The 27,695-nt window shown below is 51.6% G+C and overlaps 4 protein-coding genes across 15 annotated transcripts in view; 3 read left to right on the top strand and 1 right to left on the bottom strand.

Moving 5' to 3' along the window:
• Window positions 1–12,534, top strand: part of XPO5 (exportin 5) — a 48,546-nt gene extending 36,012 nt beyond the window's left edge. For 2 of the 9 annotated variants that reach the window (XM_060162981.1, XM_060162985.1), the window contains 11 exons: window positions 358–454; window positions 1,273–1,409; window positions 2,116–2,213; window positions 2,802–2,848; window positions 3,280–3,377; window positions 4,005–4,067; window positions 4,846–4,928; window positions 5,382–5,489; window positions 5,625–5,762; window positions 5,966–6,130; window positions 6,311–12,534. In XM_060162981.1, coding sequence (XP_060018964.1) covers window positions 358–454; window positions 1,273–1,409; window positions 2,116–2,213; window positions 2,802–2,848; window positions 3,280–3,377; window positions 4,005–4,067; window positions 4,846–4,928; window positions 5,382–5,489; window positions 5,625–5,762; window positions 5,966–6,130; window positions 6,311–6,448 — 1,172 coding nt within the window. In that variant the 3' untranslated portion in view covers window positions 6,449–12,534. Of the gene's footprint in view, window positions 1–357; window positions 455–1,272; window positions 1,410–2,115; window positions 2,214–2,801; window positions 2,849–3,279; window positions 3,378–3,807; window positions 4,068–4,845; window positions 4,929–5,381; window positions 5,490–5,624; window positions 5,763–5,965; window positions 6,131–6,310 lie in introns of those variants that run through there. The other 7 variants (XM_060162982.1, XR_009542959.1, XM_060162983.1 and 4 more) reach the window with 7 other exon arrangements.
• Window positions 8,549–18,052, bottom strand: POLR1C (RNA polymerase I and III subunit C). 2 transcript variants are annotated; one of them, XM_060162987.1, is made up of 9 exons: window positions 17,956–18,052; window positions 17,760–17,831; window positions 10,589–10,696; window positions 10,220–10,352; window positions 9,816–9,935; window positions 9,577–9,729; window positions 9,272–9,421; window positions 9,050–9,166; window positions 8,549–8,905 (listed from the first exon to the last, which is right to left on the bottom strand). In XM_060162987.1, exons 1-9 carry the CDS (start codon window positions 18,022–18,024, stop codon window positions 8,787–8,789), a joined length of 1,041 nt encoding a protein of 346 aa, XP_060018970.1. In that variant the 5' UTR covers window positions 18,025–18,052; the 3' UTR covers window positions 8,549–8,786. The 2 variants fall into 2 exon arrangements, with proteins under 2 accessions (XP_060018970.1, XP_060018971.1); XM_060162988.1 differs by lacking the exon at window positions 17,956–18,052 and adding an exon at window positions 11,394–11,479 and having other exon boundaries at window positions 17,760–17,811.
• A 123-nt stretch (window positions 18,053–18,175) lies between these two features.
• On the top strand, window positions 18,176–22,439 carry YIPF3 (Yip1 domain family member 3). 2 transcript variants are annotated; one of them, XM_060162980.1, is made up of 9 exons: window positions 18,178–18,415; window positions 18,891–19,088; window positions 19,275–19,381; window positions 20,667–20,712; window positions 20,850–20,942; window positions 21,094–21,225; window positions 21,424–21,537; window positions 21,736–21,859; window positions 21,954–22,439. In XM_060162980.1, exons 1-9 carry the CDS (start codon window positions 18,335–18,337, stop codon window positions 22,100–22,102), a joined length of 1,044 nt encoding a protein of 347 aa, XP_060018963.1. In that variant the 5' UTR covers window positions 18,178–18,334; the 3' UTR covers window positions 22,103–22,439. The 2 variants fall into 2 exon arrangements, with proteins under 2 accessions (XP_060018962.1, XP_060018963.1); XM_060162979.1 differs by lacking the exon at window positions 21,424–21,537 and having other exon boundaries at window positions 18,176–18,415.
• Window positions 22,440–24,042: 1,603 nt separating this feature from the next.
• LRRC73 (leucine rich repeat containing 73) lies at window positions 24,043–27,378 on the top strand. Of its 2 annotated transcripts, XM_060164198.1 has the most exons (6): window positions 24,043–24,804; window positions 25,426–25,586; window positions 25,933–26,055; window positions 26,437–26,537; window positions 26,678–26,900; window positions 27,047–27,378. In XM_060164198.1, exons 1-6 carry the CDS (start codon window positions 24,533–24,535, stop codon window positions 27,115–27,117), a joined length of 951 nt encoding a protein of 316 aa, XP_060020181.1. In that variant the 5' UTR covers window positions 24,043–24,532; the 3' UTR covers window positions 27,118–27,378. The 2 variants fall into 2 exon arrangements, with proteins under 2 accessions (XP_060020181.1, XP_060020182.1); XM_060164199.1 differs by lacking the exon at window positions 25,933–26,055.
• Window positions 27,379–27,695: the final 317 nt, after the last annotated feature.

Below are 27,695 nucleotides of genomic sequence, written 5' to 3'. Positions count from 1 at the left end.
AGGTTCTGTGACTTTAAAAGGAAGGGGGGGACATTCCCAGTACTTTATGGAGAGATCATTTTGGGCTGTCATTGTGTGTTTTGGTACAAGTTCCATCTGGAGAAACCCAGGCAAAAGTTAGAGTACTCAAACCTGGACACTTAAATAGCTTTCACCTTTCCCTGCAAGTACAGTGTGGCAGTCACTTTAGGGAAGCTGTTAGCACTTCCAGCTGGTAGAAGACTTGGTCAGCTGCTTTGCATTTATAGCACCCCGCCCCCCCCCGCCCCCCAAACCACCTCTGCCTACGGGAGGGTGTTGGCAGCTTGAGACCCTCAGCAGAGGAGCAGCAGGTTCCTGATCCATCTTTGTCTGTAGGATTACCTCAACCTCTCTTGGAACTGAATGACTCTCCTGTCTACAAAACGGTCTTAGAAAGAATGCAGCGTTTCTTCTGCACCCTCTATGAAAACTGGTAAGGAACCAATGCTGCCTTTTCATATTCTCCTCCTGGACATGCATTGTATAGGATGGCCTTGGGTTGGACATCTGATCTAGAATTCTAGTGTACAGGTAATGTGAGGAAAGAATTTGACAGGAAACTAATGATTCTAGTGTCAAATCAAAATGAACAGGCTGGTTTCCTGCAATTTTTATTTTAATTGTCACATGTGCCTTTAAGTCCTAGCCATGACTTGATATTTTAACGCCCAACTTGTCTGTTTCCAGTGCATAAAGTGATGAGCCCAAAGTAGAAGTTACAGTGATGGGGATGCATTTTCTCAGACCCCTCACTCGCATAGCCCACTATTCATGGGCACTGGGAGATAGCTGGCCATATTTTGTCTTGGGGTCCTGGTTGTGGCGTGGGGGGTGTAACTGGCCCTTCTGTACACCATCTTCCCCAGGGCGCTGATCTCGCTAACACAGTGCTCTAGTCAGCCAACTAACAAAAGATTCTCCATCGTAAATCCATATTACTTACAAAGTAATGAAAGGCTACTGTTGATCTTGGGTACCGACATCTGTCTTTTAAAAGATGCTGAATCTGGTTTCAAGATGTTTCCTTAAACGTTGGGGCGGGGGGGGGGTGGCTGTTATTTTCCCTTCTGAAAGAAGATTAAGTCCACATCTTCAAAGTATACTGATTAAGCTAAAGTTCTCTTAAAAAGAAAATACAATTAATTGCTTTTCTAGCTGAGAAGTCTTCTTGTAGACTAGAAATTCCCAAGGCAGTCAGGGCTGGCGATAACAGATAATGGATTTGATGTTGTTCATGATTTTCCCTTGCAGTTTCCATATCCTAGGGAAGGCAGGCCCTTCCATGCAGCAGGACTTCTACACCGTGGAGCACCTGGCCACCCAGCTCCTCAGCTCTGCCTTCGTCAACTTGAACAATATTCCTGACTACCGACTCAGACCCATGCTTCATATCCTTTCAAAACTCCCTAGATGGGCTTCCCTGGTGGCGCAGTGGTTGAGAGTCCACCTGCCGATGCAGGGGACACGGGTTCGTGCCCCGGTCCGGGAAGATCCCACATGCCGCGGGGCGGCTGGGCCCATGAGCCATGGCCACTGAGCCTGCGCATCTGGAGCCTGTGCTCCGCAACAGGAGAGGCCAAAACAGTGAGAGGCCCGCATACCGCAAAAAAAAAAAAAAAAAACTCCCTAGATAACCCAAAGGGCCAGAAGATTGAAGACAGGAATAGTTCAGAAGCACCAGAGGAGACAGAGCTGAGCTATATGAAATAGATGGAAACATTTCTGACAGTATATAGTAGCCACATTAGAAGGACAAGAAGATTGAAGTAAATAAAAGGAAAAACCTGAAAGCAGTCCAGGGGGTGTTGAAAGCTCTTTCTCCTTAGGGGAAATTCTTACCATCCCATTTCTTGGAAAGATGAGAAATGAAGCTTTTATCCCTTTTCTGTACTTTGTCAGGTGCTTCTCTTGGAAGAAGCACTCTCATACTGCATGCTCATTCAGACTCTTTGTTTTTCTTTGGGGGAGTATGGTTCTTCCCTGCGAGTTACATTGTAAGGAGAGTTTATTACAGTTCCAGCCTGGCAGGGGAGTGGTGCCTTAGAACGACGGGTGTGCGCTCGTGTGCTAAAGCTTCTTAACCTGCCGCGGCATGGGTCTTTGTGAAGCCTCTGGTGCTCTTCTGTCCCCCGGAGCACTACGAAGCCCTGGTGTCTCCCATCCTTGGACCTCTTTTCACCTACCTTCACATGGTAAGAGATTGGCCAGGAAAGGGTGGCAAAGAGGCCTCTTAGAGTGGGTGGCCTCTCGTGAGTCTCACAAGTCAAGAGCTCCTGAAAGCATCGTCTCCCCATCGTCTCCTGGCCCTGCCAGGATGGCTGCACAGCCGCTCCACCCTTGCTGCCCGGGGTAGAGCAGCCCCCCTGAAGAACTAAACTGGTTCCATTGCCTGCAAAGCACCTGCAGACTCAGATTCTACTCCTATCCTCCTGTTAACTGAGGAGAGGTGATCAGGGGAGTGCTCTTCCTGGATCTGTTTCCCTGACTCTGGAATTAAGCAGGGGGACCAGCTGGGCAGAGAATAGGTGTGTCCAGAGAGACTCAGGAGTTCTGAAATGTCATTGATCCTTTCCAAGCAAAGAAGTGTTTGATATGCTGCCCTTGTCGTGGGTGTGGGAGAGGTTACAGAAACCGTATCTGGTTTTTTAACCTTGTGGGGTCTCCCAAGGCCCTGTCATTGTTACCTGGACTCATCTTCAGCTAATTCTAACCACGAAGTGGCCCTTAGATATTATCTTTTCTCCCTAGTGTAGCACTTATTTCTTTTTTTGTTTTCCCAGAGGCTTTCCCAAAAATGGCAAGTCATCAACCAGAGGAGCCTGCTGTGGTAAGGGACTTTCTCTTCTCCATGATGGATGAGCTGGCAGCCAGGCTTGGGGTGGGAGAAGGTAGACATGGAGGAAGGACTCTGCCATCCCAGGGCTAGAACAGCAGTGGGTTATAGTCATCCTCAGCCTATATGGTAGATCGCTTTTCTGTGACCATTAGGCAGACTCAGCTCAAGCCTTCATAGGGGGTGCCTTCAGCTGCCTTAGGTGAATGCCGAGACATTCTTAGGATTTTGATCCATTCCCCTCAAGCCAACTGGGTACAGTCACAAGTAATAATGCCCCTTAGTGGATCACTGCTGCCCATTCCTAACTTTTGAGTGGCATGTAGAGCAGAGGAAGGCAGGAGAAGGAAGTGGGCACAGAAGGTCTAGCTAGGGTCACTGCTTCTTTTGCATTCCCATGGAACTTGGCCCCTGGTTTTCTGCAGTGGAGAAGATGAGACAACAGATGAAAACCCAGAGTCTCAAGAGATGCTGGAGGAACAACTGGTGAGGATGTTAACCCGAGAAGTCATGGACCTGATCAGTAAGTGGCGTGGGAACCAGGGGTAGAAGACAAGCCTTTTTCTGGAAAAAAAAGCTGGTCACTCACCTAACATGTTTGCAGCAACACTGACAGATTGATAAGAAATAATTAACTGAATAGAAACTATGTAATTCTTAAGTCAATTTAAGGACATTTTATGAATTGTGAACTGCATTGTAGTTGTTCATACTAAGGGCAGATTATGAGGAAATGGTTTAAAATAGCAGGAGGAAGTTGGATTAATGGTAGGAATAACTTCTAGCTTTGTCAAGATAGGGAAATTTTTAAATTCTTAGACATGAAGGTGGTTATATTTCGTTTTTATTTTTTGGTCAGTTCATTTGTTTGAGATCCAAAGTAGACCAAGTATACATATCAGGCATCCTCTCCTGGTCATTTACTCTCAGGTAATTCTGTAATTTCCCGCCAGTTGACTGAACTTGAAGAGGGACCAGAACACAGTCTGGTCAAATGCCTCTATTTCTGTTGGTGAAGCTGACTTTGTGCCTGGACGGTATCCCACCTTCCCCCACTCCTCACCTGCCCAGAGACAGTTTGGGATCCATTGGCCTGAGACGGCTGTTGTCTGGTGGTAATAAGCCTAGTAACCCTGCTTTCTTGCTTTAGCTGTGTGCTGTGTTTCAAAGAAAGGTGCTGACCATGGTACTGCTCCCCCTGCAGATGGAGACGGTAAGTGAGCCTGTTGGGGCCCTTGGAGGTCAGCCATTAAGCTCCTAAATATTGTTACTTCTGTAACCAGGTCAGTTCCCATAGAAACTGTGTCCCTAGCAGTCTGGTGTGGAGGAGACTGTACACCTAGCTTTCGTCCATGCTGGCGCCCTTGCTGTATTCCCCAGCACAGTCCCTCCTCAGAGCCTCTGCGCTTGGTGATTCCTCTACCTAGAATGATTGTTCTCCCAACTATATTCCTGGCCCATCCCCTTGCTTTTTATTCAGGTCTCTGCTCAGATGTCACTTCTGAGAGGTCTTCCATGACCAGCTTATCAAAAATAGCAACACCGGTCTCTAGATTCTTCCTCTGCTCTGTCTTCCAGCACTGATCACTACCTGACATGTTTTATTTGTGTTATTAATTACTTCTCTCCCTCACTAGAATTTAACTCCTAACAGGGAAGGGACTTTGTCGTATTCCTCTTATATCCCCAGTAACTGCTGTAGTGGGTCCTCAGATATTTGTTTAATGACAAAAGATCCTCAGCATTTGCAGCTTTTTAGGTAACTGTCCAGAAAAATTCCTTGTTTTGCAAACGTATGGCTAGATGCATCTCTAGATCTGCCATGGGCAGAGGCTTCTACACCCTCTTATGAGGCTGGGGGGCTGTCCTAGTACCTTTAACCACCAGTCAGCCCAGGATACTCACCTCTCCTTTACTCTGTGGGCTTCTGTCAGAAAGGACGGTCTCTGTTCTGAAAGGATGGAGCTTAACATTTTGGTCTCTACTTACAGATGAAGAGATGATGGCCACAGAGGTAACCCCCTCGGCCATGGCAGAGCTTACAGACCTGGGAAAATGTCTAATGAAGCATGAGGTGGGTGGAGGGGCAGGCGAGATTTTTTTCCTTGCCCAGCCAGGGAGCTCGCTTCCACTTTTCTCATTTTCTGATGCCATCAGGAGGGTTTTTTGGTAATACGCCTTTACATGATTTAAAGAAAACAGTGGGAAAGGCACAAGGCCACTGTGTTCCCATGCTGGCATGGGCAAAGGCTCAGAAAAACACCCAGGCACATTGCCACCAGTCCCTGGTGTTCAGCCTCCCCCAGGCCTGAGCTCTCTTTCCTGCACATAGGTTTTCTCTTCTGTATTGGTTAGTTTTTCTTTTGTGGATGGCCTGATAGACATAGAGGAAACAAACTCCCATCTCTTCAGTAGCTGCTTTTATCATTTTCCTGCTTACCTATTAAAACTCTAGCTCCTGATGCATCAGAATTCAGAGAACATTGGACTTGTTTTCCCATTGTAATTCTCCATCCTTTTCTGTTAGGATGTTTGTACAGCGCTGTTAATTACAGCCTTCAATTCCCTGGCCTGGAAGGATACTCTGTCCTGCCAGAGGACGACCACACAGCTCTGCTGGCCTCTCCTCAAACAAGTATGGTTACTCACCCTTTCTCCTCTCCCCTCATGAAACGTTTGGGTCATGAGGATTGACTGAATCAGTTGGAAGAACTAGGGTGCTGAGGCCTTCAGAGTCCTGCTTTGGCCCTGAGCACAGCTGTCTCCCCAGGTGCTGTCAGGGACACTGCTCGCAGATGCTGTTACATGGCTGTTCACCAGTGTGCTGAAGGGCTTACAGACGCATGGGCAGCACGATGGCTGCATGGCTTCCCTGGTCCACCTGGCCTTCCAGATATATGAGGCGCTGGTGAGTGGAGAAAGCCTGGGGGCAGGATGGCTGCGGCTTCATCCCTCACAGCCTGCCTGCTCCTGGTCACTTGGGCCTTAATCCTAAACGTAGGCAGCTGCCAAGTTGCTAGTGCTGCCCCTGAGGAGTGGGTGTGGCAAGGGATAGGGAAGGTGACGGGGCCCAAAACTGTGCCATTGAGTGGGTTTACCCCTACTTCTCAGCGTCCCAGGTACCTGGAGATAAGAGCTGTGATGGAGCAGATCCCTGAAATTCAGAAGGACTCACTGGACCAGTTTGATTGCAAGCTTTTGAACCCCTCTCTGCAGAAAGTGGCTGACAAGCGCCGGAAGGACCAATTCAAACGCCTCATTGCTGGGTGCATTGGGGTAGGTCACACCCTTCACACCCTTTCCTTAGTGCTCCCAACCACCTTTGCAGTCTTCTTGGACCATGTGTACAGGCAAACCAGAAACCAGCTGTAGTCACGACCATTCTGGTGAGATGATCTTTAAAACAACCCACCACTCGAGACCCAGCATTAGTTCTTTCTCGTTTGTCTTCCACAGAAACCCTTGGGCGAGCAGTTCCGAAAAGAAGTTCACATTAAGAATCTCCCCTCACTTTTCAAAAAGACAAAGCCAATGCTGGAAGCGGAGGTGCTGGACAATGAGGAGGGAAGCCTGGCCGCCATCTTTGAACCCTGAGTCAAGCTTTTGGGCATTCTTCCTCGACCTTTATTGTCATCTCTTCTTCCCCTTTGTAGCTATTCTCTAGGCCCCTCTCCACTGCCACCTCACTTTACACCGTCGTCAGCCTGGAGAGAGGTCCAGGTCTGGAGCTGGAGAGAGTGGGCCCTGTACGGGGCCGGAAGCCACGCTGAAGCATCAAGAACGGGAGTTAGGGCTCACACCGTTCTGTCTAGGTTACCCAGGCATCTCCCATCCTGCTTGGAGCTTTGCCTTTTCCAAGAGAGAAAAGCTAGAGCAGAGCGGCCCTTCTCCCCAGGCCCTCCCGCCCCCAGGCAGCCATACACCTGTGCAGAGTGGTCACTAGGGGCGCTATACCCAATGCTGCGACAAGCCAGGCTTGCGGCGGGGGCTCAGCCCTGAACTACTTGTGCCAGTTTCTCCTGGATCGTTGAAAGGCCCCCTGAGCCCCCTGAGCCCCCTTGCTGCTGGGCTGACAGGGACCTTCCCCATCCCCCAGGGGCATATCTGGGTCAGGTGCTGAGTGCTGAACTGAATTTGGCCAGTTCCTGCTTTGTTTTGAGCAAGAATCTGGTCACCTGATGGGATCCATGGTACAGGCCACTGCTAAGCTCTGGGCACAGTATCAAATGTTAGTACCTTCAGGGACCAGGGCTGGGCCAGGGTCTGTAGCGCTCTGTAACATCCCTTAGAGCTCACACATTTTGTCCCTCCATGAATGACCCCTCAGTGTGGTTTCCCCAGTCCCCGGGGTCCACTCAGGCACAAGAGCCACAGTACCCTATCTAGTGTCACATGATGTCATTGGCATTTAAGGATAACCCAGACCAACTAGGCTACATCTGTGACAAGCAGCTGGCAAAGCCACTGGTCTCTCCTAGGACTAGCTCAGTCCAGGTGCCTTCAAAAATCTCGTGGTCTTTCAGGTCCCTGGTCACTTCCCTCATGGGCCATTTCCAAAAGAAAAAATATGCCTTCCCATCACAACCTGTGAGTCTCCAGTCTGTTCTAAACATCACTGGACGGCCCTATAAGCACAGGGGACATGGATGCATGACTAGTTAATCTGTACAGAAGGACACACATTTAGAGTGTGTGTCCATGTGTTCCCCACAGAGGCCTGGCACTGATCCAGTCCCCTGACCAGGGTTTTGGCGATGCTGAAGCTGCAGCTTTTAGCTGGTGTGGCCCCCCCAGGTAGGGTAAGGTCAGGAAGAGGCAAAGCTGGGGAAACGGACTTGGGAGCCCCACATTGCGCTTTCTATGGCACAGACTTGGTCCATCCCCTCTTCCTGGGTGGTGCTTTGGGCTTCTTGTCCACTGTGAAGGCCATCTCAGCATGTTTCCCTCCAAACTTGTTAGCTGCCTACTCTTCTCTGCGGTGGGGCTGTGGAGGGTATAGTTGTATTTATTGTGTTGTAATATTTTTAACATCCTGTGACTTCATGTTAGAAGTTTTCTATTGTTTATAGAACCTTTTTGTAGAAACATTAACTCTAAAGCACATCTGCATGTCAGTAAAAATCTCAATTTCATATAGAAAGGGCCCCATCTCCCTTTTTCAAACTAGTAACATACTCCAGGGTCACTGTTCCTCATGAGCATCTTGCTTGCTAAGGGGGCTGGACAGGAAGAACTGTGACTGACAGCCCTGCTCTGTCAAACCCTCTGAAATAGCATGCCAGCCAGAAGCAGCTTTCTATTCCTGACACATAGACCAGGCGGCCCTTCCGTTCTCTCAGTGTCGTCATTGGTGGCCACTGGACCTAACCCAGAGGGGCTGCCCAAGGGGACTGTTACTCTTCCTTGTGTGGCTCTTGATGTGACTTGACTGCCATGGACCACCCTTTTTTCTCTCAGGAACTTCCTCTGGTATCCAGGAAATGGGTTAAGCAGCACACGGTGTTTTCCTGTGGTCTGGCTGTGCCCCCAGAAACCATCACACTTGGCATTTCTCAAGGGGCTTCAGAGGGACTTGGCCCTGACTTGCAGTGATGTCTGAGCCCAATGCTCTTAACTGCTAAATAACGCCAGATCTCTTCTGAGGTGCCCCATATTTTTGGACAAAAACTGAAAAAGTGGTCTCCAACGAAAGGATTTTTGTCTGGATGTGAATTTATTTACATTAAGACCTTACAAAGGCATAAAAGTCACATTTTGTGGCACATTTAACGAAGTGTATTGACTGAAAATAAAGCTGGAATTGTCCCCAGAAAACTCAGGACCCCTAGTCTCTGGGCTCTCTACAGCAGTCCTGTGGGGGCAGGTCAGAACCTAAAATCTTCAGCTTGCCTCAGGAGCATCCAGTCCCAGCCATGCCAGGTCCAGCGCAGCCTCAATCCATCTGAACCGCATCCAGTTCATCCAAGAACCGCCGGCACTTCCCCATCAGTACCTTGATGGCTTCACTCACCAGCACGTCTGGTGGCAACACCCCTGTTGACTCCACAGAGACTGGGGACCAAAGGGACACTTTAGCCCAGGCAGAGCTTACAAAAGCTCCTTATACGTATTGCTAGATTCCACATCTGAACTCTGCAAGGAAGCTGCAGCACCAAAGAACTCCATCCCCACCCCACCCTCCAACTTGAAACTCACAGATGTAATGGTTCCGAACACGAGCAAGCCGTACAACCTTCTTTAGCTTCTCATTCCGGAAGACTTCCCTGCTGAAGGTATCTAGCCGGGGATTGGCAACTCTGGCCACCTTTTTACCTAATGAAAACAAACCATATTATAAATACATGAGCCCAGAGCTTTTATTTCTCTGCTACCTTCAAAGAAAATATACTTCAGGGCCTGGCATCCCAAATCCCATACCTTGGATTTCTTGCACCTCAATAACACCAGGTGAGAAGCACCGGCTCAGCTCCTCAGCCGCATCCCCTTCCACGGGCTCAAGCAGGGTGATGTCCGGCAGGAGCCGGTAACTGGCTGTTGCCACAGGTGAAAACTTGGCATGATCTTTGCCTGGAGGGAAGAGGGAACTCAGAGCCTGGGAGGAGACCCTTCCTCACATTCCCTAAGCTCCTGACATCAAAGGCCCATTGGCGCTCTGCCTGTCGGGGACATCTCAGCCGAGTCCCTTAGTCATACCTCACCCCAGGGTAATCAAAGGGTCTCACCAATGCCCTTGACGCAGTGCATGAGCAGGTCAATCTCCTGGCCAGGCCGCAGCTGAGCGATGAGGATATCATCGTGTACCGGTCGGATGGTGCCCTCCGGGAAGAGGTCAGCCTGGTTCCCCAGGGGGACCCATGTCATGTGCCTGGTGTACACTGCGGGAGGAAGCACATCAGACCAAAGTCCCTAAAACTGGCACCCACCAACAGGGGGCCCTCTTCCTCACCCCACCGGTACCTACCTTTGTGGTTGACATAGAGCTCATTGGGGTCAGAGGAATCTTTAGCGGCGTGGGGGTTCCGAGTGCACCTGACCTGCAGCCGAAACTGCAGGGTATCTATCTCTGTGCCTTCTTCATCTCCTACACAAAGGGAGGAGGTGGGGACTGTTAAAGAGCTAGTGGACGTCGGTGCCAGGCACTACGCTGAATGCCTTGCATGTTTCTCTCATCCTCTTGGCAACCCTGGTAAGGCAAGGGCAGGTGTCCTCACAGACAACAGCACTGATGTACCAAAAGATTGGTACCAGGCCCAAGGTCATACAGTAGCCAATCAAGGGTTCGAACACAGGCAGTCTGATTCCAGAATCAACTTCAGAGGAGAGCTGCCCACCTTCCCCCAAAATTTCATTTTCTCAAACCCTCACCTTGGTTCCGATATTCAAAAAGGCGGGGATCAGCATGAATGGGGATGAGCCCCAAGCGGTGAGCGAGTATCTCATCCTGGACAATGGAAGTGTTGTTGTACACCAGGACCTTCTCCACAGCCATGGTTGGCACCTGCCCAAGAAAAGAAAGCCACTCATCTACAAAGACCCCGTAGATTCCCCATCTACTCCCTGCCTCCTGACATAGGGAGATGGAGACTTCCTCCTAGAAGAACGCTTGATGAAAAGTTTACAAAGAATGAGCAGGAGGAACACTCAGCAAAACTGCAGGAAAAATACCACTTGAGACAATTCTACAAATGAGGATTCCCCACACAACTCCACCTTTGCCATCGTGCCCACCTATACCTCAGCTAATAGAATGCGTCGAAAAGCATTGGCAATGGCTGCGTCGATTCCCACCATGTCAAACTCCAATGAGTTTTCATCCATGTGCACCACATCCACGCGGAAATCCTAAAGGAACAGGAAAAACACAAAATGAAGCCTGCTCTCTACACAGTCAATACCTCCCCCCAGATATTCCCCTCAGAACCTCCCTTTGCCCAGATGTCCCTCTCGCTTCCAATCATTTATTAGTCTCTAGAAAAGTCTTCATTTTTATCTTCCATTCATTTAAAATCCTCTGCAATATGGCTTCCAGCCAGGCCATCCACAGAGGCTATTTTACTAAGAATAGGCTCACATATTGCTCAGTCCAGTTGATACTACTCAATCCTTATCTCACTAGACACCTCCCTTGGACCTGGCATTGAGAGAATCCCATTTCCAAACTACTGCCTTGATTTCTGAGCACCAATCTTCCTTGTCTGATCAGTCCTTCTACTAAATTCACAGTCTTCCACCTACCATATACATGTTACCATTTCCCAAGTGTTTGTGTCTCTCCAGGGTGACCTCAACCCCACTCACGGTTTTAGCAACTATCTGTACGGACAACTCCCCACATTGTATCTCACTTCTGATCTCATATATATCTCCTGCTAGCCTGCTAGACTTCTCCATCTACAGGAAACTGAATGCGTCAACACTCCCTTTCCCCAGACCCATTTCTCATCAGTAAATGACACCACCATCCATCAAAGTAGTTCCCCAACAAGCGAATTTTACACTCCCCCCTCACAGCCCATATCCAAGCAACCACCAAATTTACCTTCTGTCTCCCGTGCTCTGTTTCCATGATCACAATCTTAGTTTCTGCCTTCAGCCTCAGCTCCCCTATGCAATTCTGTCACAAATCTGCACACACCACATGACAATCCTCAAATTCATTCTCTCCCAACCATTAAGCTTGCAGATATGATAATATCTGCTTAAGAGCTCTTCAAAAGCTCCCTATCACCTACAGTGCCTAAAACGCACTTCAGTCTTGCCTAACACTCATGCTGACCCACTTCATATTCTAGCAACAATGAACTGCTTGGACACTCCTCACCCTTCGCTGTTCTCAGCTTCTGCTCTTCGTTCAAGGCTGAACTGAGATGTCATCTCCTTCAGGAAATCTTCCATACTTTTGCCCCCCCTTCTCATTCTGGATTAAGTGCCTGTGCAGGATACACCCGCCCCAACCCCATCACCTTTTTTGCTTTCAACCGCCTTTACCGCATTACTCTGGACTCATTTGTCTACGCATGCTCTTCTCCAACAAGACTGAACATCTTATTTGCAAAGCAGTGCAGAAGTTGTGTCTACCGAGCACCTAGCATGTTGCTCGATATACGGAGCAAACCCCAAGTGAGGCAGGAAAGACAGGGCCCAACCCAAGGACAGCCTCCTCATACACAGACATTAGGCAAAAGGCAAAGCCACCTCTCCTTGTGTTGCACTTAATGAGATTATGAAGCATGGAGGAATAGCATCAGCAACAAGAACATACATTAAACCTTGATTAAACTTTGTGACACCTGAACAGGGAACCCTGCCCAGAAAACCCACAGAGCTCAGCCCAGCATGAGCAATAAAAATGCACAGGCTGCAGCTGACTGCTATACAGCCTTCCACACCTGGTGCTTGACTGCTAAGGGAAAAATGGCTCTTAGAGCACATGTGCAGTGGCTTCAGGAGACAGACTCACAAGAGAAGCAGATGTAACCAGGTGCAATTAAGATCCCACCAATGAATATTCTGCCCCTAATCAAAGAAACCTGCATCCATTCAAGGACTTGAAATAAAAGGTGGGGGGGGGGTGGTCAGAAAACTCCTCAGATGCCCTCCTCACTGGCGAGGACGCCCGAGTTCTTTTCCAAGTGCGTTTGCTTCTGCCCCTTAATACACTGCTTCTTTGTTTCTCTCTACACCTCAGTCTGTGTGATTTTTTTTGCGTTCCCTGTCCAAATTCTTTTGGACAGGTAGAACAAGAACCTGGACCTTTAATTTAGCCTGTCTGGCATCAGTCTTTGGCAAGCAAGCCAGGAGATTTATTGGAAGTTAATTACCCTTCATCTTGGTCTCTGGTAAGTCTTAGCCTCCCACCTCCCTCGCACTTGAGTGGTGCTGCCTGACTTCCTATCATTACTTTTCTCTTTCGCCCTTTGTCGTGCCTCTGCGGCCCATCTCACTCATATTTTCGTGTCTTGCTCTCCCGGAAGTGCAGGGAAGAGGAATTTGTCAGGTGCTTTCCAAGCTTGCTGCTAGGTCTTGCACTTCTCATTGTTGCAAGGCATGTCAGGCCAGCCTCTGCTCACAGGCAGTCAGGGACCTGAACCACAGGAGCTTTGCCCTCTGGGTTTATCTTATCCACCATTTGATTAACTATTGTCAGGTTCAAATTAGCAAAAATATAAAATACAGCCTTACTTGGACAGACTGTAAGTTGAAGAAAGCTGAGGTTTTCTTAGATTTTTTTTTAACATAATTACACATACTGCCTCCCTTAGTGGCTGGTATCCATTTTCAGATACTTACCACCCTTTCAGAGAATGAAAACTAGAACCTAAATAGGTCCTGGAACTATAAGGATGTCCATTTTAGGGGAATGCACCCCAGGAACACAAGAATTAATCACTGGCTATAGAATCTACAGAGAAGCCTTGAAGCCTTCAGGAAGGTCGCTCACCCTGGTTATCGCAGACACCAGGGGAGGACACGGGCCTCAGGACGGGCTGGCAGGGTTGCCATATGATGGGGTCGCTACCCTCACACAGGCTACAGTCAGCAGGAGTGAGAAAAACAGGGACACCCGTAGCCAGTCCTGACCGACAATGCTCCTCCTTTTGGCAGGAGCTTGGTTCCCCTGAAGGATCACAGGTAATCTTTACTCCCAGGGACATACCCTTTGGGAGTATTCAGAGACACCAAGGACATTTTCTCTTTTGGGCTTTTGTGCACCCCATGCTGCCTGGGGACCCTGACCATTGAGGGCTATATTTCAGAACTAGTTAAAATCTAAAAGCACGTAAAACCAGTGAACTCATTAAGAGCAGTACTTACTTAATTTGGGACAAGTCCAGGCAGTTGAATTCCTTCTCTGACCAAATGAGCCTCATCTAGGATTAAACTTGTGAAAGTTTTTAGAGAATGCACTAACACAGACTCCTCCACCCCAAGAACTAGTCCCTACTGGGACAACATTTTTATCAGCTAGTCTGTCCCTGATATTAGGTGAAAGCTCCAAAAGTTACAGTTGGGGCCTCAGGCTCTGATGCCTTAGCTGCTAGATATGGCCTATGGGGTATTTAATAACCGTGACCAGGCAGAGGAAGCCCTGAGGGACTGGCACGAAGGGGAACAAACTAAGAAACAGGCTCAACTGACAGCTCTTGCTGTCAGCAGTGCCTTGCAACCTCAGGGACAAAGAGAAGACACGACACCAGAACAACAGAGACTCCACAAGGGGTCTGCTTCAAATGTGGTAAGCCAGGCCACTGCACCCGTTCCTGTTGAGGGCAAAAGGCGAAACTGCTTGCCCCATGTCCAAACTGTGGAAAGTCAGGCCATCAGACGTGAGAATGTCCCATGTCTGATTTGGACAAAGGGGTTTCGAAACTCCAAATGGTAGCTGCAGATAGCTGACAGGGCCGGGGGTCCTTGGCTCGCATGGAAAAATTCACCATCTCAACAGAAGAGCCCCAGGTGATCCTTAACAAGGCAGGTAAGAGGGTCTAGTTTTTTAATCTACAGGAGCCACTTGCTCTGTCTTTAAACAATTATGCTGGACTCTCAAATGTTAAAAGCTGCCTGGTATTGATAAAAATCGAGTATTGATAAAAATCCCCACAGTTGGTATTTCATTAAGCCACTCAATTGCCAATCTGAACAATATTTGGTCTCACATGCCTTCTCGGTAGTCCCTGAATGCCCCCATCCTTTAACGGGACAATACGTTATAAAAGCTTGGGAGACACTTCAGCGACTAGGAACAGGCCCCAACTTTTAAATTGCTCTGGCTGAAACCTAACATTTGGGTGAAACCTAACACCCATAAATTTTCAAGCCTGAGACAGAGACATCCCAGGAAGGGCCCCCCAGGCCAAGCTGATTATTACCAGGTGCAGGTTACTAGTCTTTTGTCAGTCACACACAATACTCCTATTCTGCCTGTTATCAAACCCAACAGGACCAAATAAGTATTTTGGGGACACCAAGAATGGATGACCAACTATTAGCTAAGCGGGGAACCTGTCTAGAGTTAAACCTATCCCTCCTCCCAAGTCTTCACAGAACATCAAGGACCACAGACAACCAGAAGAGTCCAGACAGGCGAGTGAGCCCCCTTCCAAACCTAAAGTCCTTATTAAAGAAGGACAAAAAAACTTCATAAATCCAAGGCTAAGTACCTCTGGCCGCTATTTTCCTTCTGCCCTGTTACACCAGTCCGCCCATAAACTAATTAATACGCTTTGGTGAACCTGGATGCCTGCTACCCTCCTCGTGTTCCTTCTCGCTGCTCTGCTAATCCTTTCTGAGTGCTGTCTCGATTCAGCACCTTTACCGGAGAGGGCTCTGCTCTGCCCATGCTGGGTTTAAAAAGGACTGTTTGTTTTTAGCTCACCACTGCTGCTGCCACCACAAAATCGTTATTCACCCTAACCTTTCTCTCCCTCCTTTGGGTGTCTGCATTAGGGGAATAGGAACTTAATGCAACTGTAAATCTTTCAAAAATTACTCATGGCTTAATTCCTTGGGTCTCACTTTTAGGAAAGATCTGCTTACTCTGGCAATATCCAAAGCTTCCAAGGCAGGCTTTCTCTCCGCCTCTCTCTCTCTCTCTCTGAGGAGTCCTCTTCCATTAATGTCTTTAAATATAGAAGTTTTATTTAAAATCTTAGATTCCCGAGCTAGGTGGCAATTCCACCACTATGAAGGATTCTTAGAGTCATAAGAAAAGTGGATACATCTGGGCACCACAGGCAGACACATTACTGGTCATGCCCTATATCAAAAAGGAGGATAGAAAAAGAAAAGGCAATCCCCCTACCTGGCCAACGGGGACGAATGGGCAGGGTCCCAGACCCTCTCACCTTGGAGACATCCAAGGACTAGTAAGGTCACTGAGGGGGACGCCTCCAAGGCCTAGGAAGTAGGTAATGGGAGAAGGCGACGCCCTTGCTGTTACCAAAGCTGAGAGCAAAACTCACAGGATGCCCTGATTTTTGTGCTGTTTTCTTTTCTGTCCACTTTAGGTATAAACACCATAGGAGGTGCCCCTTCAATACCCGAGCAGTCCCTCTTAGGACGCATCCTGAAAAACTGGAAGGAATTCAACGTTGATGAGCTAAAACACAAGAAACTCATCTTTTTCTGCAACACATTTTGGCCTCAATACAAGTAAGCGTCAGGGAAACCTGGCTCCAAAATGGCTCTTCAAATTATGACACTATTTCACAACTGGATTTATTTTGCAGGAAACTAGAGAAATAGACTGAGGATCCTTACGTGCAGGCTTTTATGATGCTATACCAAAACGCTGCATTGAAGGAATCATGTCAGATTTGTTTCACTGAACCAAAGAAAAGAGACCAAAATACCCCAGATATTTTAGATGACAACCCCAACTCCTCCTTCCCTTCCCTGGGATTGGCTAAGGCCTCTCCTTATCTAGATAATGCCCTGATAGTGGGACAATGCATGCTAGGCCAACTAAGTAATCACAGGGACCTCAGTATAACCATTTATAATCCCATTCCTGAAATAAGAGGGCAACTGGACTCATCCTGGCAAAAAAAGGAGTTGCTATTGGTTTGGCAGCTCCACGGGGCAGGGGGGAGGGGGCTTTGCCTACCACGAGGCAACACTTTATAACCTGTCAGATACTCTGTCTACCCTGGCCAGGACCAGAGGGGACTCACTCTCTAGACTCTCAACATCTCTTAATTCCCTAGCTAATGTGGTGATGGATAATAGACTAGTCTTGGATTATCTCCTAGCTGAGCAGGTAAGGATATGTGCAGTTATCAACAAAACATGTTACACCTACATCAACACCCCTGGCCAGGTGTTACAGTTTTGGAAAGGATAACCCCAGTGCCCACTCCACATGGACTGCAGTCAAAAGGATATAACCAAAGGCACCCTTGGACCTCTGGTTGCATTAATACTTTTGCTGATTTCTGGCCCCTGCCTTTTTACTTGCTTGTTAAATTTGTTTCCTCCAGGTTGCAACAATTTGACATAAACATGATGGTCATACAGGGACTCCAGCCACTGCCTACTGCTGAGGCCTCTATGGAAATCTTGGGACTCCTTGACCAGAAAGGAGGAAAGTTTCATTCCCAGGGTCAGACAAGGGAAGACTGCCCCTGCCAGCTTGAAGAAGTTACAGAAGAATGAGACTTTTGGCCCTGAATAACCCCAAAAGATTTTGGAAAGGAACTCTTTCAGGGTGGAATTGAGGCAGGAAAGACAGGGCTGGACCCAAGGACAGCCTCCTCAAACACAGACTTTAGGCAACAGGCAAAGCCACCTCTCCTTGTTTTGCACTTAATGAGACTGTGAAGCATGGAGGAATGGCCATCAGCAACAAGAACATAAATTAAACCTTGATTAAACTTCGTGATACCTAAACAGAGAACCCTAACCAGAAAACCCACAGAGCTAGAGCTTGGCGGAGCATGAGCAATAAAAATGCACAGGCTGCGGGTGGCTGCTATACAACCTTCCACACCTGGCGCTAAGGAAAAATTTAAGGGAAAACAGCTTTCAGAAGTGCGGTGGCTTTAAAAGACCAATGGGCAAGAGAAGCTGACGTAACCAGGTGCAATCAAGATCCCACCGCAGGGGTGGTGGTCACAAAACTCCTCGGGTGCGCCCCTCACTCGCGAGGACGCCCTCATTCTTCTCTGAGTACGTACTTTCCCTTCTGCCCCTTAATAAATTGCTTCTTTGTTTCTCTCTACGCCTTAGTCTCTGTGTGTGACCTTTCTTGCGCTCCCTGTCCAGATTCTTTTGGACAGGTAGAACAAGAACCTGGACCTTTAATTTAGCCTGAACAGCATCACAAGGACAGCTTCTGAGGCACAGGCTACTCAGACTACAAGGTCCGATCCCCGTACTCTCTCCGGGCACCTCCAGCTCCACCCACCTTTTCGAAGCGGTCCTGGTCCCAGGCATCATCGTAGCCCGAATAGTTACCGGGAAAGTCGGTGGTATGAACCTAGAGCAGAGAGACGAGCCTGTCCGCGAAGGGGCAGCGAGGCCAAGCCTGTCCCCACTCTGACCCCAACTCATCCCTGTTCCGCTCCCATTTCTCCTCCCGAGCTCAAGGCCACAAAGCTTACATTGCGAACCCCGAACTCCCCTAAAACCACGCGCCTCCGCATTTCCTCCACTGCCTGGGCCGCCGCCATCTTCAACTCCTCCACGTGACTAGGGCACCTAACTGGTGCGTGCGTCCTAGCGGCCCTTCTCCGTCTCCGTAGCAACGCATCACCTCCTGGAATCTTAGATATCGCGAGACTCTGCCCCGCCTCCGTCCACGTCCCCAGCTACCGGAAGTCAGTTTGGGCCAAACATCCGGCTTTCTCTTTTTTGCGTTCCGACGGATCCTCCTTTTTTTCTCGTCCGTGGACCTGTCCCTGCGTTAGGCCCACGTCTCTCCCACTCCTCTTCCGCGCGCGGGACTAGCGCGGGCTTCAGCGACGGGAGCCCTCGAGGGACATGGCAACTCCGGCGGCGCCGGCCGGCGGCGCCCGAAATGGGGCTGGCCCGGAATGGGGAGGGTTCGAAGAAAACATCCAGGTAATAATAGCCCCACGGCTCCGACCAAGGGCCTCAGGTTTCTGGGCCCGCTTGCTCTTGCTTTCCGCACAAGTTAGAAGATCGGTCGGGGTCAGGCATGGCACGGGGCTGGAGTGGGCTTGTGGGTGGGCGGGATTCACTGGCCAACACCACACTGTGTGCGCACAGCCTTGTATTGGGGTTGGGAAAGACAAAGGAAATGGGCACTTTTGTAGCCCTTTGGGGGCTTTGGTAGGGAAGGTAGGAGAAAGACGTGTATGGAAGACAGGGAATGGGTTTCCCAGTCTAGAAAAGACAGACAACCAACCAAGGGTTCTGAGAGCAAATGAGGGGGAGAGAATGGCGTGATCTATGGTAATGCCAAGCCATATCCCCTGCAGTGGAAGAACAGAGACCCAAACTCTGTGGTGAACAGAGAAGGACTTAACGGATGGAGCAGAAAGGCACTGCACTTTAGGATCTGTTGTCTTCACAGGGTGGGGGCTCAGCTGTGATTGACATGGAGAACATGGATGATACCTCAGGCTCCAGCTTCGAGGACATGGGTGAGTTGCATCAGCGCCTGCGTGAGGAAGAAGTGGATGCTGATGCAGCTGCTGCTGAAGAAGAGGATGGGGAGTTCCTGGGCATGAAGGGCTTTAAAGGACAATTGAGCAGGCAGGTGGCTGATCAGGTAAGCAAGACTGGCTCCCTGACAGGTGGAAAAGTATACCTAGGAGGCCCCTGGTTCTGGAGTTGGTGTTGGTGAAGTTCATCCCGGGTTGTCCAGTTAGAACCATGTAGACATGCAACAAAAAATAAGCAATAGAGCCAAGAGTCTTACAGTACCCTCCCACCCCACCCGTCTTCCTTGCTTCAGATGTGGCAGGCAGGGAAGAGACAAGCCTCCAGGGCCTTCAGCTTGTATGCCAACATCGACATCCTGAGACCCTACTTTGATGTGGAGCCTGCCCAGGTGCGAAGCAGGTGAGGATCCTCCTCCTGACAGAAGCTGCCCCCCTAACACCTAGTCCTTCATCCAAACTACAACCGGACACCAAACCCTTAGACTCCCCTCTTCATGACCCCAGCCACATTATACGTCTTACCAGTCACGGAACAGGGCATGGCGATAACACATTGCCTTCCTCCTCTTCTCCATCTAGCAAACTACTCATGTTCCCTCAAAGCTTAGCTCAGATGTCACTTCCTTGGCTCCTCATTGCCAGTTTGTCCTTTCCTGGTGCTCCAATAGAGCTCTGCGCTTTCCTCTAACAGATAACACTTCAGCAGTGCTGTACTTTCTTATTTCTGGGTCTGTCTCCCCAGAGACCTCCTTTTCAAAAGCAGGCACTGTTTCACATTTTTATTCCCAGCACCGGAACAGTCTCTGAACTAGAATATCGGTACCTAGTTGTTGAATGACTTTTCAAGAGCTGGATTTAATCTTGGTTTTGTTCTTTGCTCATCCTTTAATTCAACCAATGCTTATCAAATACCTGTACCACTCAGCAAGTATTTACTGAGCTTTTGCTCTGCGTCAGGCACTACAGTAGTTGTGTCTGATTCAGTGGTGAAGATAGATGGGAGCCTTACCCTGGAGTGCAGCCCTCGAGCACTCATTTGCCATGAAGGGACACGCAGGAGGGACACCTGACCCAGGGTTGGTTGGAGGATTGGACAGGGCAGCTTTCTCAGAGGAAGTAAAATTTAGTCACGATCCAGGGTATTATTAGGAGCTAGCTAGTCACTTAAGAAGTGGGGAAGTTATTGGTACTTTTATTCCTTCTGCCTGGAATTTTCATACCACTTCAAATATATTTTTCAAGAAAATGCTCAGTGGTGCCTGGAGGAATGATAAGCAGGACGAGGCAGGAGGCACGCTGGTTCCCTCAAGTAACAACTTTCCCTCTAAACCTTTCTCAGGGCTTTACTATCACAGCCTTGAATTTGGGGCATTCTCTGCTGAGGTTTAAAGGGGAGCAGGTCACATAGGTAGTGGGGTCCAGGCCCTCTCCCAGGGCCCAGCAGGGCTTTCTAAATTCTCCGTGTTGCTGCTGCATCAGTCAGCACAGCATCAGAAGGCTGTTCTTCCTGGAAGCATTCAGGGGCAAAAAAGTGATTTCCTCCTTCCTTGTCTGTCTTTACCACCCTCTTCTCCCTTTACCATCCAGCATGTTCTCTTCAGTTAGCAAGATGACTAAGATTCAGGCTTTCCAGAACCTCACAGCCTAGTGCTGCCTCTGCTCTCATCTCTCCTCTCCCCTCCCAGGCTCCTGGAGTCCATGATCCCTATCAAGATGGTCAACTTCCCCCAGGTGAATAGCGGGTAGCATGTCTGGAAGGGCCGGGGGAGGCACTAGGGCAGAGGGTGGGGCCACCACGCAAAGCCTGGGAAGGCATAAACGGAAGAGCCACTGTACCCTCCAGCCTGAATGAGTTGGTATATTGACAGAAAATCGCAGGTGAGCTTTACGGACCTCTCATGCTTGTCTTCACGCTGGTGGCCATCCTCCTCCATGGGATGAAGACGTCTGACACCATTATCGTAAGCAGGACAGAGGACTTTGGGGGGTGGCTGATATGAGTTGAAAGCTGCCCAAGGAGACGATGGTGGAGTAAGATAGAAGCAGCCCCTGAGGAAGGCCCCGAGTGAGCTAAGAGGCCTCCCAGGACTAATTAAAGCCTTCACCCCACAGCGGGAGGGCACCCTGATGGGCACAGCCATTGGCACCTGCTTCGGCTACTGGCTGGGCGTCTCGTCCTTCATTTACTTCCTCGCCTACCTGTGCAATGCCCAGATCACCATGCTCCAGATGCTGGCACTGCTGGTAAGGAGTCCAGCATGCTGGTGGGCAAGGGTGATCTTAAAAAGAGTAACCAGGCTTTGGTCTGCATCTGTCCTAGGGGCCCCAGGGCCTGGAACGGGGTGAGCTGGCCAGTGGACCATTTATTTCTCAGGGTCCCCATGAGGGTCCAGAGGCCAGCCCAGCCTGAGTAATTTTCCTCTCCGCCATCCTCTTTCCTAGGGCTACGGCCTCTTTGGGCACTGCATTGTCCTGTTCATCACCTATAACATCCACCTCCATGCCCTCTTCTACCTCTTCTGGCTGCTGGTGGGTGGGCTGTCCACGCTGCGTATGGTAAGCTTGGCAGGAGGTTTCCAGGGGTGGGCTGTCCTCCGAAGGAGTAGGGAAAACAGCCCAGAGCTCAGGCCCAGTCCCACAAGGGGCTCTGAATGGGAGGGAAGAGCCCAAAGACGGTTCTGCTCTGGGTAAGAGTGGCTTCTCTACACTAGTCACTTGGATCAGGCCCTCTGAACTGTATTCCTGTTGCCCTAGGTGGCAGTGTTGGTGTCACGGACTGTGGGCCCCACACAGCGGCTGCTCCTCTGTGGCACCCTGGCTACCCTGCACATGCTTTTCCTGCTCTATCTGCATTTTGCCTACCACAAGGTGGTAGAGGGTAAGTGACAGGAGGGGTGCGGGGGAGAGGGAGGACAGCTGCCTAGGGCAGGGCCCTACCAACCCTCACTTACTTTCCATCCTCCTCCTTTCAGGGATCCTGGACACGCTGGAAGGCCCCAACATCCCACCCATGCAGAGGGTCCCCAGAGACATCCCCGCTGTGCTCCCTGCTGCTAGGCTTCCCACCACTGCGCTCAACGCCACAGCCAAGGCTGTCGCGGTGACCCTGCAGTCACACTGACCCCACCTGAGATCCTTGGCCGGCCCCCTTTCCCCCAGCTGCAAAGTGGAGGAAGACTGAAGGACAGTACTGATGACATGTGTCTCTTTGAGGGGTCTGCAGCTGCCACAGAGCTATAGCCACTTAAGCACCTCCTTGATGCCTGTCGAGCTTCTGAAGGGCACAAGGCCAGGAAGTCCTGGCCGGGACTGCAGGGCTCTGCAGCCAGTGCAGAAAGTGGGTCAGCTCCTCCGAGGTCCTCTCACCACCTACCCCTTCCTTCCTCTTTATCTCTTCCACATTGTCTTGCTAAATATAGACTTGGTAATTAAAATGTTGATTGAAGTCTGGAACTACAGCTACCCGTTCCAGTGGTCCTCCCTGCCACCCTACTTCCTGTACACTTCCCTGTTCTGTCAGTGGTGGTAATGTCACATGCTCACTTCATTATACCCCTATCCAAGCAGAATGAAAGTGGGACAGCCCAGACTGCATTGAAAGACTGAATATGGAACCTGCCCCCAGGGCAGGGAGCACAAGATCCATGCAGCATCAGGGAGGCCTCAAACTCAAGAACCATAATAAGTCTGATGGAACAGTGCACCCGGCTTAGGTCTGGGCTCAGCCTCACTCTTGGGATGCCTATGGAGCAGTGACAACTGGACAAAAACTTCCAGACTCAACACCATGTCATTACAAGGCCCTTATGCACCTGGGCCATTGTGTAGAGATAATTTTTCTGTGGAGGTGCACATTTGAAGCCAAAGTTGGCTTTGCCCTGGTTATACTGGGGCCAGGGGAACAAAGCTTTCTTCAGGAGTTCCCTCAGTCCTTTCTCTTCAAGAGTGCTATTTACTCTTAAAAGCGATAACCACCCCAAGCACAGCACCATCCTCTCCCACTACCCATTTAATCTGTTCCACTTAAATCAGGTGGTTAAGGGAGGGAACAGAATCTTTGACCTCCCTTCACTATGTTTATATTATTCATTTTTTTAAAATTCATTACCCTAGTAAATCTGGGTTAGCGTTTTTCCCTTCTAATAAAGGGACTAAGAAAGATGTGCCCTTCATTCACGCTATGTGATCCTATGTGATGTGAGGCCCCTACACTATCACCAGTGGACAACGTTCAAAGGACACTGCCTGTATTGTGCAGTGTGCCCTTACTGAAAGCTCCGGCCTACTTTTCACGGCCCCACAGCCACTGCAGCCTGCTCTCCTGGTACCACCCCCCTTCATTTTGGCTACTCCAGTCCCACGGATACTGAGGACGTCAGAGCATCAGCAGTGCCCTAATCACCTGGGAAAGGAACGGCACCAGCGCGTTGCATCTACCTGCGGCTCACCTGCTTCAAGGACCCTTTGGGGTTCTACTGGGCCTGGCAGCTGAGGCCGCCTCCACGGGGCAGGGGTTCCCGCCGCCGCCACTCCGAGGCAACCATCTTGGCGAGGGGCACGCGAGGAATTCCTCGCGCCTGGAATGCCCGCACACGCGGCGCCTCCTGTCGCGGGGGCGGGGCGAGGCGCGAATTAAAGGGCCCTTGGGACTTCCAAACTGGACGGGGGTGGGGGGGTGGCGGGCGTCCCTGGGATCCAGGCGAAGGCACCGAGGGGTCTGGCCCTTAGGAACGGGGAACGACGAGAAAATGAGCAAAAGAACCGTGTAACTGTCTCAAATGCCGTCTCCACCTGATGTGTCTCTATTCTCCCCTCCCTACCCCCTGCCCGTCCCAGGCTTCCACCTGGCCACCTGTTGTCTGGCCCTACACCCAGGGGAAGAGCGCCCCCACTGCTTCTGAACATCGGGTGTGCGCAAACCTCGTGTGCCCGCGTGGTCTAGGCCGGGCAGGAGGCGGGGCGAGCGGCGATGACGATACCGTTGCCATGGGAACCCGCCGCCCGCTCCTGCGCAGCAGCCTGAGCCCGAGCTACCGCCCGCCACCCGCTGCCCGCCTGCCGGCCCGCCCGCCTGCCCGCCTCGGGCTCTCCCTGCGGGGCGGTAGGGGGAGTGGGGCTGGAGGAAGGGAGGGAACAGATGCGGCCTCCGAGCGGAGACCGGTTCCGCGCGTCCTAAGCCGAGGCCCCTGAGCCGGCGCCGTAACCGCGAGGGACGAAGACCAGCGCGGAGCAGCGCCCGCCCGGCCCCGGAACGCGCGCCCCGGCTCGCCGCCCAGACACGGACGGCACGGTCCGCCCCGGCCCGGGTGCCGCGCGGTCTCAGCCCGGCCGGCGACCTCGGCGCCTCCGCAATCCCGGCCGGCTCCCGCGCGGGCCCCGGCGCTCCTCTCCGCCGCCGCCGCCGCCGCCGCCGCCGCCTGTGCCTCTGCCTCCCCCTCTACTCCGCTGCGTCGGCGACCCCACCCCGGACCCCGGACCCGACCCCGCCCGCGGCCCCGCCAAACTCGGCCGCGGCCCGGGCCCTGGCCCCGGAGGCCCAGCCGTGGGTACGATGCTGCCCAGCTCCATCCAGATATCGGGGGAGCCGCTGTCAGGCGCCGAAGTGCGGGACATCTGCCGCGGCCTGCGCGACAACGCCGTGCGCCTGCTCTCACTGCGCGGCTGCCGTCTTTGCGACCGCGACTTCGGCCGCATCTGCCGGGCCCTGGCCGGGGCCACGTCCCTGGCGCAGCTCAACCTTAACCTGGGCGTCGTGTCCAGCCCCAGCCGCATCAAGCAGCTGGCGGAGGCGCTGCGGACCAACCGCTCCATCCAGTCCCTCTTGTGAGTGCGCTCCCTCTAAAAGGGGTCCCGGGCACCGCACCCCTCCTCGCACTCCCCCTGCCATCCCCTGTTCCTCCGCACACCTTCTGGTACCTGTGCTTGCACCAGCCTACCTTCTCACCCCTATTCACGCACCTCATTCCTCTGCCCATGCTTCCACAACACCCTCCAAGCCCCTGCCTCACCTCCAGACTTTGAACACCAGACCCACCCCAAATGATATAGGATACCCACCCCTTCCTGGCAGGACCCGTGTACCTCCCAACCTAATCACCCGCATTGATTTCTCCGGGGTAGCTTGCTCAGTACCCAAGAAGGAATACTCCCCTGAGGACTAGATCCCTGCCCCTATGTTCTGTCCAGAACACCACCCACACACCCTTTCTCTGTGTTCTCATCTGGATCCCAGTCCCTGCCCCAGAAAAGAAACCGAATTCTCCCCTTCTAACTGCATTCTTAAGAGTCTAGAATTTTCTTTTTTCCTTCCCAAGGCCTCTCCCAAGTGCTGTGACTGAATGTCCCCCTCAGCTCTACAGCTCACCATAAGGGAGGGCGCCCCTTCCCCCTTACAGTAAGGACTGATGATTGCAGTAACCTCTGCTCTCTGGTCTCACCCCCCAGCCTGCATGGGAGCCCTCTGACAGATGCGGGGCTGGCCTTGCTGAATCCAGCTCTGGCCCTCCACCCTGCCCTCGTGGCTCTGGACCTGGGGGACTGCATGCTGGGTGATGAAGCCATCAACCTCATCTGTGGCCTTCTCCCCCCTGATGGGGCCAAGTCTGGTGAGCAGGGCCCTGCTGAGGGCATGGGCTAGCGTGGCCTTCATGAAAAGCTCAGTGCAGAGGGCAGGGGGCATGGCCTAGAGATGAGGGCTCTGACTGTGTGGGTGAGAATGTTTTTCGAATCCTCTTAGGAGGGAGAAGGATTGGGAGCTGAGCAGGATGGAGACTCAGGAATCCAGGCTGCAGCGGGCAGGAAAAGCATGGGTCGCTAATGTCTCTGGAGCTCTGTGGAGGAGGTGGGGTAGCTCTCAGTCACTAGGGATACCCCAGAGATCCCCAGGTGGGGAATGGGCTTGAGAAAGGCCTGACCCTCTCCATCCTGGCTTCTCGCTATGATGCTGCCCAGGCTTGAAGGAGCTGACGCTGAGCGCCAACCCTGGCATCACCCCTAAGGGCTGGAGCCGCCTCGCCATTGCCGTGGCCCACAGCTCCCAGGTCCGCGTCCTCAATCTGGACTACAACCCTCTGGGTGAGGCTCAAGAAAGCCCCCTTTGATTCTCACCACCCCTCACCCCTGTCCAAGAACCTGGGACCATCAGTTGCCATGGTAACCAGCACACTGGCGGAGGAAAGAAGGGAGGTTCTGGGTGGAAGTAGAGGAGCCACCTGTGTTGAGGACCAGATGACCAACAGGTAGATCAGAGCATCCATCACCACTCCTGGGCCTGGCTTGCTTCATCCATTCACTCATCAGTCACAATGCTCCCCTCCTGGCCACCTACCAGTTGCCAGCGTTTCCTGGCCTGGGGGTGGATTCTGAGGTTGTCAGGGCAATGGGGAGGCTGTGGGGAGAAAGGGTTAGCAGGCCTGTGAATGCCGGTGAGTGTGTGCACGTGTACTATCTCCCCAGGTGACCATGTGGCAGCGATGCTGGCTGTAGCTGTGGCCTCCAGCCGCACCTTAGAGGTCCTAGACTTGGAGGGTACAGGGCTCACCAACCAGTCAGCTCAGGTGAGAAGTCTTCATGTTTGGGGATGGGCCAAGGGTTGAGGTTAGCCAGTGTGTCTGTGGACGTACTGAAGGGGTGGCAGGTTGGAGTCTGGAGCTGCCTTAACTGTGTTCATCATTTTCCGTACTCTTCCCCACCGCAGACCCTGCTGGACATGGTGGAAAATTACCCCACAGCTTTGCGGAGTCTGGTGTTGGCTGAGAACAGCATTAGCCCGGAGCTGCAGCAGCAAATCTGTGACCTCCTCTCTGAGGGGGAGGAGGAGGAGGAGGTGGCAGGAGGGGCTGGCGACACCCAGGAACGAGAGAGAGGGCGGGAGCCTGCTGCCCACCAGAGGGGCAGTAGCTCCTGGATGTGCCCCAGTGGTAAGAGCTGCAAGGGTTGATCAGAGTCAGGTCTGAAAGAGGCTGGGGACCAGGGAGAGTGGGTGTGAGAAACTTAGGCCACTTCTATTTGTGGTCCCCAGCAGAGGAATGCCTGGTGGTCTGAACACCTCTCTGCCCTTCCACAGATCCCAGCTCTCAGATGGTGCTAATGACGTCAGGACTAGGGGACAGTCTGTTGGCTGAGACGGAGATGTGACTCTCCATTCAGGCTTCTGCGCGTCATTACATTTGCATCTCCAGCACTTTGCCCCAGATGTCAGGGTCAGGCCCTGGGGCTTAGGAGGGTGGGGGGTTGGTGTGCCTGGGGCTCTGGCAGCTCCTGGCAGCATGGTGGGAGGCTCTGAAAGCTGTGACTAAACAAAATCGTTGGGGGCACTGGAACCCAAGGCAATGCTGGACTTGTTGGCAGCTCTGGCTGCAGCCCGCTGGCTCGGAAGAGATTTTATGAACTCGACAACCTGACGTGTGGCTCTGGTCACTGGGGGCTGGCAGCGAGGGAGGAATTGGAATTACCACTAGACATCACTAGGGGGCAGTGCCACCCCACGGCCCAAGCTCCAGGCAGCGTCCACTGGCCCCAAATGTCTCAAACAGGTCTGGCTCAGGTCTCTGACTTACAGGACCTGGGGTTCTGGAGTGACACCTTACACAGGCCCTGTAAGGATCGTAACTGAGGTAAAGAGCCCCCCCGAGCTGGGCTGGACCCTACCTCAAGGAGAGACTCAGGGGCCCTGCCAGGGTTACTTGAGGTACACCCTCTCCCTCCACCTGATG

The sequence above is a fragment of the Lagenorhynchus albirostris genome, chromosome 10 (genome assembly GCF_949774975.1).
Source record: "Lagenorhynchus albirostris chromosome 10, mLagAlb1.1, whole genome shotgun sequence".
In the NCBI taxonomy this organism is placed as follows: domain Eukaryota; kingdom Metazoa; phylum Chordata; class Mammalia; order Artiodactyla; family Delphinidae; genus Lagenorhynchus; species Lagenorhynchus albirostris.
The sequence above is the reverse complement of the archived record's forward strand: the minus strand, read 5'-3'. Positions and strand labels throughout refer to the sequence as shown.